Genomic DNA, 16,587 nt, shown 5'->3' on the forward strand with positions numbered 1-16,587 from the left:
CTCAAATAGGCCTTAGAGTTGGGTTAAGGAATAGTTAGGCTTACTATGGGTCTCGGGGGCTTTAGGCTGGCCCAGGTCCTAGTGCCGGTCCGGCCCATAGGTTGGGTCGTGACAGATCTATAATTATTAATTTATTATGTCATATAATTAATTTTATTATTAAATAAATATATAATTGTTAATTTATTATATTATATCAATTATTTTACTCTTGAAATATTTAAAATAGTAAATAATCTGTATAAATTTTAATTTAATAACCTAAGAAGAAAGTATAAAAAAAAACTTAAAAAATTATCATTCTATTTAGTATTATACTCAAAATTAAAAAATATATATATTTTACAAATATTATTTTAAACAACGTTAAAATAATTTAAAATTTTTTTATTTTAATATTTTATAACTAAAATATATTAAATATAATTTCAAATTAATTTATAATACTCTTTAATTAATATATTTAAAAAATATTTTTTTAATAATATTTAATAATATTTTAAATAATCATTTAAACTTTACTGTTGTAAAATTTTGTAAACAAATGAAAAAAAAAATGTAATTTATGTTTATTTTTTATTTAAGTTGTGTAGAACAACAATGCGTGAACATTACTGTTCACTTAGTGAGGTTTCACGAGATATAAAATAATAAAGTATTATTTAATAATGTTACTATTTTTTATTTATACCATTCAGTAGTATAATGTTGATAGAAGTATTCAGAAGTTGAATGAGTGATTCATGAAAAATTATCATTCTGCTTTTTAGATATTGAAATAGCATTTTAATCAAGGTTATCAGAATGATATCATTATTTTTACATTTAACGGTTAATCCAATAACTATTTTTACTGAACACTTCTTTTTTAAATCACTTTATAAACAGATAATCACTAACAGTTTAACTATTTATATGGTGATTTAAACACTTTATCATAAATATTATGTCATTAAACAGTATCAATAAGCGATATGATCAAAACACTAAATATTACTTTAATAACTATTATTTAAATCTTTATTCACATGCTTCTAATATTGGAGTTATTTTTGTCGAACAATGAAAAAAATAATATTGCAATTCATGAACAACTCTACAATTAGAACCGGTCTAAAAAGCAGCTAATAAATATTTTATCAACTATCAGTTACTTTTTTAAAGAATTGATCAAACATTAGTTTAATTGTTTAGACATTTAACAACTATCAATTGAATTAAACACTTCTTAAAAGTTGCGTTCATTAGCTCATTTATTAAAAGAATTTAAAATTTAGACTTAAATTTCATTTATTTTTTTTAAATGAGTCAAACTAAATTAAGTATTATCTCTTTCGTATGAGTTTGAAATATCATCTAATATATGTTGTTCACCATCATATGATAATAGGTAGAGTATCCAAAAAATCACTATATAAAAACTTATTATAAATACAATTATTGATACCACGATTATATTTGAATCTATTTAATTTTATATATTGTAACTAATAATATATATACATATATATATATATATATATATAATATTTTGTAATAATAATTTATGTTTTAAATTTTTAATAAATATATAAAATATTTAAATTTTATTTATTTAAAATATAATATAAAAATATATATTTTATATTTAATTAATTATTTATATAAATAAATTTAAATAATGATTATCAAATAGATACAATTTAAAATTGATTTAGATATTATTTCTTAAATTTAAAATCATTTTATGTTAAACAAACTCATTTTTATATGGTTCGGTTAAATCAAATAATTGAAAACATTCAACCCATGCAATCAATCAACCTTCGTTAGTTCAGAATTAGGAAGGAATGACAATGGGTGGAGATCGCTCCTTCATTCACAGTTTACAAGAGTTCAAAGATAGGGTGGGGATGCAATTGGGTTTTCAATGAAAATTTTTCTTTTTATTTTAATTTATTATTATATAATATAAATTTATTTATTAAAAAATAAATTATAAATTAAAAATATAATTTTAATAATATATATATTTTTTATTAAAATTATAATATTTAAATATATAAAAATAAATTAATTTTTAATAAAAAATTATAATATATTATTGTTTCAGAGTGGGAGAGCGAACACCGCACAACATCAAAATCAGGGAAATTAATCCAATCCATAGAATCAAGAAAGCTTTTTCTTGGAAGTTGGAACTAGTTGGGCCTTTTGTTGGAACTAGTTCGGACCTATCAGTAAATGGACTGATAGTAATTCAAGTTCAAACACGAACAAATTATCATTTTCTTCTTTCTACAAAATCAGGAGGACCACTTGGTACTTTCCTTCATCCTTCCCTTCTTGTTCCTCTGTCTCAGACTCAGAGGACCTTCTCAAAGCTTTTACTTCTTTCAATCTTCAATACCTTCCATTGTAAACTCTTTCTTTCAATCTTCAGTTCATAGCTTCTCCTCTCATTACTCACTCTTTGCAATGGATATTGTGACTGCTATTGGAGGCTCTATCCTCTCCGTTTGCTTTCAGGGGCTCCTCCACAGATTGAACTCCATTGACTTTATGAAATATATAGGCCAAGGGCAAGTCTTGACTCAACTCAAGAAGTGGGAGAAGATGCTCAAGAGAATTCATGCGGTGCTTGAAGATGCAGAAGAGAAGCAGATGGCAAATCGATTGGTGGAGATCTGGTTAAGCGATCTCAGAGACTTGGCTTACGACCTGGAGGATATCATTGATGAACTTGCCACGGAGGTTCAGCGACACAACTTGGAAGACAAATCTGTTCGTACAAATAATAAGGTGCAAAATTGTTTCTCTATCATGTGTAATGGGGTGAATGTAAATCTAAATACTGTTAAGTTTAATGCTGAGATGGTTGCTAAGATAGAGAAAGCTGGTGCTAGATTAGATGAGATCATAAAGCAAAAAGATGAACTCCGTTTAGCAGAGTATACTAGAAGGAGGGTCAGCCATGTGACGGAAAGACCGCCCTCAACCTCTTTAGTCAATGAAGCGAAGGTTTATGGTAGGGAGGAAGATAAGAAGGCGATGCTGAAATTGTTGAATGCTGAGACAAATGATGCGGAGGTCTCTGTGATTCCTATAATTGGGATGGGAGGCCTCGGCAAGACAACTCTAGCTCAGCTTGTCTACAATGATGCCACATTGGAGTTTGATTTGAAAGCCTGGGTTTCTGTTGGTGAAGATTTTGACGTTTTCAGGGTCACCAAAACAGTTCTTCTTCAATTGGGAGATAGTGGTGATGATGAAGATTTGGATTCACTCCAGGTAAAATTGAAGCAAAAGTTGCTTAAACAAAAGTTTTTAGTTGTTCTGGATGACGTCTGGACTGAGAACTATGAGCAATGGACTGTGTTTCGGAGTCCTTTTGAAGCAGCGACGCCTCAAAGCAGAATTATCGTCACAACTCGCAGTTTGGAGGTTTCATTGATGATGGGTACTACTCCAGCTTATCCTCTAAAGGAACTATCGTATGATGAGTGCTTCAACGTGTTTGCCCAACATGCTTTGGGAGCAACTAGTTTTAAGGAGCACTTGGAGCTGAAAGAAATGGGTGAGGAAATTGTCAAAAGATGTGGAGGATTACCTTTGGCAGCAAAAGCTCTTGGAGGCATCTTAAGGGGTAAACCAAATCCTAATGTGTGGAAGGAATTGTTGAGCAGTGAGATATGGGAATTACCAAACAACAAAAGCAATATTCTTCCAGCCTTAAGGTTGAGCTATCTTCATCTTCCACCTCATTTGAAGCAGTGTTTTGCTTATTGCGCAATATTTCCAAAGAATTATGAAGTTGACAAGGATGAATTGGCTTTATTATGGATGGCTGAGGGTTTCTTGTATGACCAGAAGGAAATGAAGGATTGTGAAGGTTTGGGTCATAAATATTTTGATGATTTATTATCAAGATCATTTTTTCAACAATCTAATGATAATAAATCGAAATATATAATGCATGACTTAATTCATGATTTAGCTCGCTTTGTTAGTAGAGGAACATGTTTGCATTTGGTTGATAAGTTGGAGAGTGCAAAATTATATGCAAAGATTCGACATTCATCATTTATTCCTCATGGCCGAAATACTTTTCAAAGATTTGAAAGCTTTTATGGAATGAAAAGCTTGCGGACATTTTTATCATTGAGTTACACTAATGAGCAGTACTTCACTCCGAGATACTATTTATCTAGTAATGTGATGCATGATTTGGTGCCAAAATTAAAATGCTTAAGGGTGTTATCTCTAACTCATTATGAGATTGTGGAGTTGCCGGATTCAATTGGTGCCTTAAAGCACTTACGCTACCTTGACTTGTCGCGTACTAAAATCAAAAGGTTGCCTGAATCTGTGGATAAACTTCTCAATTTACAGACATTGAAGTTGCGTGATTGTTTTGAGCTTATTGAGTTACCAAGAGGCATCTGCAATTTACTCAACTTGCGGCATCTTGATATTATTGGCACATTGGAGTTGCAAGATATGCCACCACATATCGGTAATTTGACTAGTCTTTGCACGTTGACTAAGTTTGTGGTGGGGACAATCAATGGACGAATAACAGAGTTGAAGAAACTGAATCTACAAGGGCAACTTCATATTACAAGTTTGAAGAATGTGTTAAATATTGAAGATGCAGATTTTGCCAATTTGAAGGATAAGCCTGGTATCACTGAATTAAACTTGGATTGGGTTGATGACGATGAATTTTCCTCTGGTTTTGTGAATTCAAGTGATGAAGAACAAGTTCTCAACTCATTACGGCCACATCAATGTCTGTCAAGCCTCTCAATTAGTTCATTTGGTGGAAAGGAATTCCCATCGTGGCTTGGAGAGCCTTCATTCTCTAGCATGGTGGAGGTGGAGCTGACCAATTGTTGTCAAATCAAATTATTGCCACCACTAGGACAATTGAAGTCATTAAAAAAGTTGAGCATAGAAGGATTGAGTGCAGTGAAAGAAGTAGGTGTTGAGTTTTACAACGATGATTCATGCTTTTCTTGTTTGGAGACACTAGAGATTAGTCATATGTATCAGTGGGAGCTATGGTCATGGTCTAATGGTCTGTGTGAGGATTCTGTGGCAAAATTTCCTAAGTTACGTGAGCTTCGAATAGTATATTGCCCCAAGTTGGTTGGAAAATTGCCATCTTTCCTTCCTTCCTTGGAAAAAGTTGATATTTGTGATTGCCAGCTGTTAGTTGATTTACCAAAAGTACTTCCATCTCTTCTAACACTCTCTATCAGTAGATGTCAAGAGAGTGTGCTCAGGAGTGTGTCTAATGCCACCTCTCTCACTACCTTAAAAATTGAAGGTGTGTCAGGGTTGGTGAGATTGGATGAAGCCCTTACAAAGACCTTGGGGTCACTCGAAGTTTTGGAGATTTGGAGTTGTGATGAGCTGAGATACTTGTGGGCTGATGGAACCAATTTAGACTATCTTACTAGTCTAAAGCGTTTGGAAATTGTTGAATGTAATCAGCTTGTGTCATTGGTAAATGGAGAGGAAGGGCTTTTGCCTTGCAATCTTGAAGTTTTGGAGGTATACAAGTGTCCTAATCTGAAGGAGTTGTCCAGTGGGCTGAGCAACCTTAAGTCTCTCAATGATTTGAGAATCAGCTCATGTGGAAGTTTAGTCTCCTTCCCAGCAAGGGGTTTGCCACACAACTTGATACGCCTTATAATCGGAAGGTGTGGTTCTTTGGAGTCATTGCCCGAGGGAAATGTGGGTCACTGTAATTACAGTAGCGAGATGTCTCATCTAGAGGAATTGTATATCTATGAATGTAAATCTCTCAGGTCCTCTCTGAATGGCAAGTATCCTGATTCCCTTAAGACTCTTAATATTCGCAATTGGACGACACAATCATTAAACTCCCTATATTATGGGCTTTCTCATCTCACAATATTACAAATTTGGAATTGTCCTCAATTAGAGTCATTTCCAGGGATGGAATTGCACATCCCTACTCTTAACTCTTTACAAATTTGTGATTGTGAAAGATTGAGGTCTCTCTCCAGTCATATGCAAAACCTACAGTGCCTCCAATATTTACAAATATCCACCTGTCATCAATTAGAATTGTTCCCAAAAATGGGATTGCCCAACCCAATGCTCGTCTCTTTTCAGATTTATGGATGCAAAAATTTGAGGTCTCTACCCAATCACATGCAGCACCTCACTTCCCTTAGATCTCTGAAGGTATCATATTGCAGAGGTATGGAGTCCTTAACAGAAGGGTGTTTACCTCCAAACCTATCTGAACTTTCGATCTATGAATGCTTGAATCTGAAGCAACCAATGCCAGAATGGGGACTCCACAGACTCGCTTCTTTTAAAAAATTGACCATCCATGACTCGGGTTCAACTAGAGATATGGTTTCCTTTCCAGATGATGATGGCTTACTGCTTCCCACATCTCTAACTGACCTCAGAATCTCTAAATTCAAGAATCTGAAATCTATATCCAGGGGTATCCAAAAGCTCATCTCTCTTCAAGAATTAGATATTCAGTTATGCTGGGAACTCCATTCCATCCCAGATGAGGGCTTCCCTGCTACACTGGAAGAACTATCTGTTTCCTGCTGTCCTCTACTGCAAGACCGTTGCTTAAAAGATAGAGGAGGAGATTACTGGCCTATTATTTGTCATATCCCCCGTATCCGGATAAATTAATTAAGGCTCTGCAGTACCCCAACAATCAGGTAATATTCCTGCAGTACTTATAATGCTTCACAGAAATAAATATGTATTCCTACTTATTCTGAAAATTCTGCAATGCATGATCATTCCTGATTATTTCCAATATCCAGACTTCTGTTGTGAGTTGGGACAAACAAGGAATTTTGTATCTGCAGCATTCCATCAATCAGGTATTTGCAACTTATTTTGTAATTTGTTATTGCAGGATCATTTGCATGCTTCTCGAGAGTGAATGTCCCGTTTCTTGTAAAAATTATGCTGGCTGAAACTTTTGCCTAAATTTGATTTAGGCGCTATTGGTTTTCCAAATGAAGCAGTTTGCATTTTGTAGTCTATCCTGGTTTTCCAGCCCATCTTACTCCAAAATTGCAAGTCCAAATGTAAGCATCAATTCCTAAAAGAGTTTTGCTCAATTTTCATGTTTGGAAACTCTGTTGAGTGGTATGCATTTTTCAACAATTGAAAGTCAAAGTGAGTAAACATTCACTTAGTGGCGATGGTGTGACCATTCTTTAAAACCAAAAAGACAATTTAAATTACATAACTTCAATTCACCTTTCAATAATTTCAAACGCTCAAATTTAATTGAATTTTATTATTATAAGAACAATAATTCCATACATGTGAATTCATGGACTCTTGTCAGAATTGAATTGAATTCTACAACGTGATTTGTTTTAAACTCTGTTACCAAACATGATTTTGCTTTTGAGTACATTATAATGTGAAGGAAGATGTTACTGCCTCTGATAATGTGTAAGCTGCTTGATTGTGCTGGTGGTATTTTTCAGTTTGTTCTTTTTAATTCGTCTACTATTCAATTATTTGGTTCTCCAATGAAATTTTTTCTGTACATACAAATTTTCAGCATATGAGCCAGCGCTGCTGTCAAATGTATACAGAGATCAATATTCAAATCACAAAAGCAAAGGAAAAGATCAATTTTCTTCCAACTGAAATCCATGTTATTTCTAACTGTTTGATCAGGGAATTTCAGCTTCTTGGAAACAAATGGAAGAATCATCTTCCCTTCCTCCCTGAATCAGAATTTCTCATATAGCTGCTTCCTTTCAGGTATTTAAAACTGTGGCTTCCTAGCTCTTCTTTTGAATTGCAATAAATGGTTTTCAATGTGTTTTCTTGTATACTGGTGACGATGCTGATTTTAGTATGTCATCGCAGAGAAATGGTAGAAAGTGAGCTCAAGACTTCATCAGAGCAGGGTGGGATTCATTGAAAATGCTAATAGGAGAATGCTTCCAATTTCATAATATTATCAAAGGGACATTTGAAGAGTTATTTAAAATGAGATTCAGTCATAGCCATCTTGAAAATCAAGAAAGTAGCTTTTTCCAATGATCCTGGCTGTGTTTTATCAGCAGATTGTAATCTTCTAGTCTCAACAAAAGATCAGTAATGCATCCTCAGCTATGCACGTATGAAGAGTAGCCTTGCTGTTCTTTATTTTGTGTTCTCTTTATTCTAAAATTTTCATTCCTTCATTAAGCTTCCAAACTAGTTTAAGGGACTGATTATTGGAGCTTCATGATTGGAACAAATTTCAGTGGAAGAAATGGTGACAATGTTGTAATTCTAATTTCACTTCTTGCCTAGAAGCATGAAGTGTTTTTTGTTAAGATGGTTATTATCTTTCAGTGTTGCAATATCCTACACTGGTTCAAGCCCAGCAGTCTTGGATTTGGACATTTCTTGTGGACAGTGATTGCTCCATAGCAAGATCTGGCCTGGGCCTCAGTTGGGGTTTGGATTTTTGAAAAAAGAATCCAAATATAAATGAAATTCCATCCTTAATTTCTTAAAATAAATGGATTACTATTTTCTTAATATAAAAGGAAAAAAAAAAGAACTAATATTTTCTTATGAGATTAAATTAAAATTACAAATAAAGTGTTACTACTTCAAAAATTAAATTAAAAATCTTTATATTTAGTTTCTGTTTATTAAAATGAAGTCTTTCATTAAATTTTCATTATGTTTTAAACTGACCAAAATACAAAATTAATTTTATAATTATTAATCTATATTTACATAAATATAAAAAAGTTTGTATTCAAAATAAGTCCATTTTTACACGACAAGTGACACTTTATTAGACTTTTTTCTATTGGCAAATTTACCTATATTTTATTATTATTACTATTTAATATGTGACTTTTTATTTTTTAATATTTATTATTTTTGTGGGTATTAAACATTTGTGGGTATTATTTTTCTTCAAAACTAACTACATTAAGTGCATTTCTATTATTGCAGCAGCTGTCATAAGGAGTCCAAGGGAAAGAAACGATTGCTGGCAGAACATAATAGCAGCTTTTTATATTTCTGTTTTCTCAATGGAGTTTTCCAAGTGCAATTTCCTTTATGTCTAGTTCATTGGTATCCCCCCAAGTTTCTACATGTTTAAACAGTACAGATGAGTGGTAGTGTGATGGTAGCAGAAGACTTGGCCCTCTGCTATGGCTTTGCTTGTTTCCTTGTCTGATTTTTTTCTCTGATGGATCATGAACATATGTTGATATGAATGGATGGGAGCTTAATTGTACAACAAAATTGCTACAGCTCCAAAATTCACAGTTTTTTCTCTACTTTGCCCTTGCATGTACTGACATGTGAAAAAACCAGTATCTTGACCAGAATACCCTTACATTTATACAAATTTACACTACTTTTCACATGATTTTCGGTGCCTATCTTGGAAATTTCTGCGATATCTTCCAGAATCCAGAGCCTTGATATGCTGTATTTAATGCTCCCAGGCATTTCTTTCTTTTAATGTATTAAGAGGTCTAACACAAGCTATTGAACTCTTCAGCAAGTCAAATACTGACTAAATGGCCCTTTTCAATTGAAAAGAAACCAGAAAGTAGCCATTTCATTGTCCTAGCAGAAATAACAGTAGAAGAAATGTTACAAGATGAGATAGCATTTATGTTTCATTACTGATGAGTCATTAAATAAGGTATGGTTCAAATCTACTTCAGGCCCTATAAATATCGCTTTCTGCTTTAGTTGCTTTCACAACAACTCTTGCTTCACTTCCCTGTAATATATGATCATCTTTGCTCTAATTTCTTTGCATTGCTTTAAATTTGTGTATTTCATCATCTAAATTTTTTTGTTGTCTTGCTATCCCTTCACAGCCTTCTATCTCATGGTTAAGGTTTTTTTTTTTTAATATATAATTTTTCTTTCACCTGATTATGACATTATGGGTTTCCCTTCACAAGTGTTTCCACTCTAAACTCATAAGGTTTGTCAAAATCTTTTTCCTTTTCAATTATTATTATTATTATTATTTTTGTGAGGGTGTTTTAAGGACTTCTTAAAAACTTTGATTTCTCCTACTTTGCAGCTAATAAGGTTGGTAACTTTTCTTCTTCCTTTATATATATATATATATAGAGAGAGAGAGAGAGAGAGAGAGAAATGAAATAAACTTTAACAGGCAAATGTGAAACTTAATTTCCTCAGTAATTTCATTTTCAATTGGTTCATGTAAAATTGTCATGTGAGTACATCCTAAAAGAAGTATTAGCTAAATTAAATCTATCAGATGTTGCTTATCCTATGAATCAAACTGAAGATGGAATGTTTACTGTGAATATTGTGTTACCTTGTGGAGATGAAGGTAGAAACAGGCATGGAATGCACTAAAACAAGTTCCTTTAGTTTTGAAGATGAACGGATATTATAATATTGAGATTCTTGATTATTATTCAAGGGAGAATTTGATATTTGATGCACATAACTTTGGATAATGAATTAGAATGCTAAAGTACTCAAAAGCTAAATACAGACATCATCTGCTGTTAGAATAATTCCTTACTATTAATAATATATTGTTACTATTGTTCATGTTTTAATTAAATCATGCTTTTTCTATTCAATGTATATAAGACTATTTCCATAGGTAAAATGCTCTATTTTCAGGCAGATTAAAACAATAGAAGTGCTTTTTAATTTGCAGAATTAAAACAATAGAAGTGCTCTTTAATTTGCTTTTTCTTAAGGCTTTAGATGACATTAATATCGTTAATAGAAGTCAATGTCTCTACAATATCAACTTTTATACACTGTTAGAAGAAAGAATATGTAAAATTTATTGAATTTATTGTTCTTGTGGTTGTTGTAATTAATTACAGAGCTGGTTGTAATTAATCAAGGAAATTAAGCATACCCAGATAGGAATTTGGACAGATAAAGCTTAATCAATAGGATTAAGAACATAACCAGATGCAAAGAATAGAAAGCTAGCCAACTTATACGTGAACCCATATGAAAATTTGCAGATATTAACCCGTGGGACCATATAATTATTATCCAGTTACCTAAACCAAGCACCATTACACACACACACAGGGAGAACGAGAGAGAGAGAGAGAGAGAGAGAGAGAGAGAGAGAGAGTCTAATATTGATCATCTGAGAGATTAGTTAAGGGTCATGTTTAAGAGAATGATAGCATATGGTTGTGGGTGATTCGCGATATCAACAAAGAAGGGGCTGTGCAGGTCACGACAACAATAATGGAAGGGAATGGGAAACAGACGGGGGAGGGGGAAGTTAAGGGTGGAGGAGGTGCTTGGGCCAGCGAGGAGACTCGAGAGGGAGGCGATGACATGCAGCAATATTTGGATTAGGTTCAAAGAAGGAACAACTTCAGATGGTGGAGATTAATGGCTTGGCAGCGACTGCAACAAAAAAATCAAATCATCTGAACATGCGGTGTTCTGGGCTCTATGCAATGCAAGAAAGTCTAGCAGCCCTCATGTAAAATTTCCGTCTGAGAAAACTAGAGAAGTGGAAATTATTACAAGCTCCCGAGACAAGTTTAATTAAATTGGCTGATATATGCCTGTGATTGGGTTTTGGGTGAAATTCATGTGAAGAGAGTCCAAATTTTTAACGGCATTTCTTGAGGGGATCTCTAAGTTTTGTATATTTTAAAAAGTTTGTATATTGTTCTTTAACAAATCTAACCATTTTAGAGTCGTCCAAGATTAATTTAGCTAATTAAGAGTGAATTTAATTTAATTAGAGGTTAGTTTATAGTTCTTGAAATTTAATAATTATGTCTATTTATTTAATAACATTAAAAAAATGGTAACTTAAATTAATTTTAAAAGCTTCCTTTGAAGCTTTTTATCTGTGAATTGGTAATTATTTTTATTTTCTTTTTAATAAAAATATAATTATTTGAAATTTATTAAATTTTTATAAATAATAGTTGAAATAATTATAGTATTTAAAATTATAGGAAAAAAAATTGTGTTTATCATAAACACATATACAATATTAAATATAATTTTAATTATTATTATTTTCATTATTTATAATTTACTTTTTAAAGGAAAAATATAATATATTAAAATATATTTAAAAATAAATTATTTTATTTATCAAAACGAGTCAAACTGAGTTAAGTACCGACTGATCACCATTAGTAAATCTCCACGAGTTCAGATTCAGGAGAGATTTTTGTTGGAACTAGTTGTGCTGGGAACCACAGGGGTATCTAAAAGCTCACCTCTCCTCAAGAATTAGATATTCAGTTGTGCAGGGAACTCAAGTCCTTCCCAGATGAAGGCTTCCCTGTTGCCCTGCAAGAACTCTCTGTTTACTGCTGTCCTCTACTGCGAGACCGTTGCTTAAAAGATAAATTAATGAAGGCTCTGCAGCAACCCAGCAGTCAGGTAATATTCCTGTAGTACTTATAATCCTTCACAGGGATAAATTTCTATTCCTACTTATTCTGAAATTCTGCAATGCATAATCATTCCCCGATTATTTACAACATCCAGAATTCCGTGTGAGTTGGGACAAACAAGGATTGTAGGATCTGCAGCATTCCATCAATCAGGTATTTGCAACTTATTTTGTAATTTGTTATTGCACGATCATTTGCATGCTTTTTGGAGTGAATGTCCTGTTTCTTGTCAAAATTATGCTGCCTGAAACTTTTGCCTAAATTAAGCAAGCTGTTCTGCTTTGCCTAATCGGATGGGGTCTGTTTAGCCCTAATGGATGGTATTCCTCACGCGCCTCCACTTCGGGCTTTTCCTCTCTATATAAGCCCCTTGGCATCTCCACTTACAAACCCACAAGAAGCCTTCATAGAGAGAGAGAGAGAGAAGAGCCTTTTAGAGGTTCCGAAGAGGCAGCAGAGGTTTCTTCGGCTGCTGTGGAAAGGTTTCTTTCGACAAGAACAGAAAAGTTTCTGCAGCAGTTTGCTTCCTTGTTTGTTCCTCTAAAGTCTCTCAATTTGAATCGCAATGGCTCGCTCTTTCTCAAACGCAAAGGTTCTCTCTGCTTTCATCACCAAAGCAAACAGGCGAGGATTTTCAGCCGCTGCTGCTGCACCACAAGGAGTTGTGTCCACGGTCAAGAAAACTGCGGAGGAGAAGATTGGGTTCGCCAAAAAGGTCGCATGGATTCCAGACCCCCGTAATGGATGCTATAGACCACAGAATGTAGGGGAGGAGATTGATGCGGCCGAGCTAAGAGCTTTGCTGTTGAAGAAGCATTGAACATAGAAACGAATAAAGTCTTTCTCTTGGTTGATAGATGTTATATCAAGAAAGGATGGATGAATCAAGAATCAGCCGCCGGTCTTTGCATGTCTTTTGCTTTATACATTTTCTATGGCTCCCCTGTCCTCTCCGTTTAGGACAAGAAGAATTTTTACCTTGTAATTCTTCTTTCACATAGGAATAGAATGATTAATTTCAATTTAGTGCATATGATTTCATTTTTGTATGCAAATCTGCTAAGATTATATAGTTGATTCTTGGTGTATTTTTTCCATTTTCCAAGACCATTCAAGAACTAGTCCCCTGCGCACCGGGAAATTCACTTGCATCTCAAATTTTTCTTTGTGGGTTATTTATATGTTAGTCATGAGAAGATGAGAAGAGAAGACTATAGATTGACTCAATGCACTGGTGTTGTATAGATATTCAAATCACAAGAGCAAAAGCATTGATCAATTTTCTTCCAACTGATATCCATTTGTGACAATCCATGTAATTTCTAAATATTTGATCTGGAAATTTCAGCGTCTTGGGAACAAATGGAACTATGGAAGAATCATCTTCCCTTCCTTCCTGAATCAGAATTTCTTATATAGCTGCTCCCCTTCAGGTATTGAAAACTGTGGCTTCCTAGCTCTTCTTTTGAATTGTGATAAATGGGTTTCAATGTGTTGTCTTGTATACTGGTGATAATGCTAATTTCAGTACGTAATTATTTAAGGAAAAATTTAAAAGATAAACAAATTATTATAATTTTAAAACTTAAAACAAAAAAATATATATTTTCTATTAATGATTCTCAACATAACATTCTAATACCATCAAAATCTACTTATCTAATTAAGTTAAAACATAAAAAAATAAATTATAATAATTGTTAAAAGTTAAACAAAATATATAAGAAAAAAATGTTTTTTTTTTCTATTAATAATATGTCACGACCCAACCTATGGGCCGGACCGGCACTAGGACCTGGGCCAGCCTAAAGCCCCCGAGGCCCGTAGTAAGCCTTAACTGTTCATTTACCAAATTCTAAGGCCCATTGGGCCCAAATTCAAGAAAACAAAGCGGACAGTCAGGCCATAAAATGGACTTTCCAACGGTGAGTTTTCTACTCACCCGACATGTAAACACTATATATAGTTTATTGGGGATCTCAGCTCACCATCCACATACTCATCAACATAAAATAAATGGGAGCTCCTCATCCAATCCATCAAACATGCATAGCACATTTAAGTTTACAGGTCCAAAAATAATAATTTAGTTTACAGACCCAAATCAAATAAACATTTCTAACACATGCGGAAATTCTAAGATTTAACAAGTTTATACAAACAGTAGTAATCGACCTGCGAGGGAGAAAGCAGGTTAACCTCAAAAAATATCCTCCTGTGGCCTGTAAAAATTTTTGAACAGGAGTGAGCGTTCGACTCAGAGAGTAAAATATCAATTTTAACCATAATCTCTATAACTATCTGTAACTAATGCACCCTGTGGAGTGAAATGCAACATCAACATCATATTCACATCATAGCATCAAAAAGGTAATTTGGAGCACTCACGCACCCTGTAGCATCAATCATAATATATTGGGAGTTGATCCCCTATACAGCTCTCTTAGATCCAACCTGGTGCCAGCGAAGAACTCAAGCCGGACTTTCGCTTAATAAACCAAATCGAGGGTCCCAGCGAAGAACTCAAGCCGTGACTACCCCTCGAAGGAACGGGTCCCAGCGAAGAACTCAAGCCGTGACTACCCCGTCCTATCCATAGTCCACACCACATCACACGCCAACGCCAGCATACGCTGCTGCTCCAAATTACCACAACAACACTCATGGCACATTAACAGTTATGAATGCAACATAAATCGTGCCTAGAGTTTAACTACATAAATATATGCATATAAGTGATGCATGGGCATGCTGAACATATAATAATATCGAAATTATAATTAAAATTAATATTTTACTCACAGACTTGACGACAAATTACTGTGGCGGCTGGGCGGAGGAAGAAGGCTGTCCCGGCTCACCTGACAATCATATTACATTTATTTAATACAATCTGACTCAATACAAACAAAGAAAAAGACCAATTACGTCCTAAGTCGTGCCGAAAATCCGGCAGAGTCTCCCCTATACCTAGGACCTACCCAACCTGCAAAAGGGTTCAAAACACACTTTTATACTCACAATCCATATATCAATAGTTCAATCATATCACACAGCCCCTCCTGGGCCCATCAAATCAATCATTCATCACAATATGTAAAATTTTAATTTAGTCCTTATAATTGATCATTTTTGCAAAAACTGCTCAAATAAGCTCTAAAAATTATAAAACTGCCCTGCGGTCCTTAGAAATATTACTAAGCTATTGCAAAAAGAATCGTAATTTTCTAAGCTACCACGAATATTTTATGGATTTTCAATCCTATTTAAGCACTAGAAAATTACGAAAAAGAAAGGTTCGGGTTTACCTTTGCCGATTAATACTTAGTGAACGCTCTAGGGATTCATGACAATGGTGGGGTAGCCAAAACCTCGATCCAATTCGGAGACTTTTCCAGTAGTTGGTGCATGCGCCGGAAATTCACGCATCCGACAACCGCCGAATTTTCGCGAATTGAGGATACCTACACGAAGCCCAATAATAATATATAAAAATCGTGGTGTTACATTCTTCCCCCTTACAGAAAATTCGTCCTCGAATTTTACACAAAGCGTAATAAAGCACATGATTATACATTGAGCAGATAAGGGTACTTGCTACGCATGTCCCGTTCTAACTCCAGTGCACTCTTCCACCGCGACTCCTCCACAAAACCTTAACCATAGGGATCTATTTTGATCTCACTGTCTCACTTGGTAGTCCACTATGGCTACAGTCGCTCCTCAAATGTCAAGTTCTCTTTTAGCTCTATCACATCCAGTGCAGACATGAGAAGGATCGGAATGTATTTCTGAGCATGGTGATGTGAAACACGTGATGTACGTGAGAGAGGTTGGGTGGTAGCTCGACCTGGTAGGCAACTGCTCCCACTCTATCAAGAACCTCGGAAGGTCCAATATACCGAGGTGCCAACTTGCCCTTCTTTCCAAATCTCATGACTCCCTTCATTGGAGAAACCTTCAGAATACATAGTCGTCCCGCAAACTCCACATCCCTCCGTCTAGGTCCGCATAACTTTTTACGCCTACTAAAAGTCAGTTTTGATCGTTCCACGATTAAAGGAACTATCTCTCAAGTGTCTTGCACTAGGTTTACATCATGCACCTTCGCTTCCCCATTTCTGTCCAACACGGAGAGACCTACACTTTCTTCCATATAGTG

At 34.4% G+C, this 16,587-nt stretch overlaps 2 protein-coding genes across 3 annotated transcripts; both read left to right on the plus strand.

Annotated features, from left to right (window-relative positions):
* Window positions 1-2,252: 2,252 nt before the first annotated feature.
* Window positions 2,253-8,301, plus strand: LOC131172580 (putative disease resistance RPP13-like protein 1). Of its 2 annotated transcripts, XM_058133697.1 has the most exons (4): window positions 2,253-6,701; window positions 6,810-6,869; window positions 7,687-7,773; window positions 7,882-8,301. In XM_058133697.1, the coding sequence occupies exon 1, from the start codon at window positions 2,458-2,460 to the stop codon at window positions 6,670-6,672; it is 4,215 nt and encodes a 1,404-aa protein (XP_057989680.1). In that variant the 5' UTR covers window positions 2,253-2,457; the 3' UTR covers window positions 6,673-6,701; window positions 6,810-6,869; window positions 7,687-7,773; window positions 7,882-8,301. The 2 variants fall into 2 exon arrangements, with proteins under 2 accessions (XP_057989680.1, XP_057989681.1); XM_058133698.1 differs by lacking the exons at window positions 7,687-7,773; window positions 7,882-8,301 and adding an exon at window positions 7,568-7,640.
* A 3,877-nt stretch (window positions 8,302-12,178) lies between these two features.
* On the plus strand, window positions 12,179-13,500 carry LOC131173144 (indole-3-acetic acid-induced protein ARG2-like). Its single transcript, XM_058135005.1, has 2 exons — window positions 12,179-12,578; window positions 12,734-13,500. Exon 2 carries the CDS (start codon window positions 12,991-12,993, stop codon window positions 13,243-13,245), a length of 255 nt encoding a protein of 84 aa, XP_057990988.1. The 5' UTR covers window positions 12,179-12,578; window positions 12,734-12,990; the 3' UTR covers window positions 13,246-13,500.
* Window positions 13,501-16,587: the final 3,087 nt, after the last annotated feature.

Source organism: Hevea brasiliensis, chromosome 14 (assembly GCF_030052815.1).
Source record: "Hevea brasiliensis isolate MT/VB/25A 57/8 chromosome 14, ASM3005281v1, whole genome shotgun sequence".
Lineage (NCBI taxonomy): Eukaryota > Viridiplantae > Streptophyta > Magnoliopsida > Malpighiales > Euphorbiaceae > Hevea > Hevea brasiliensis.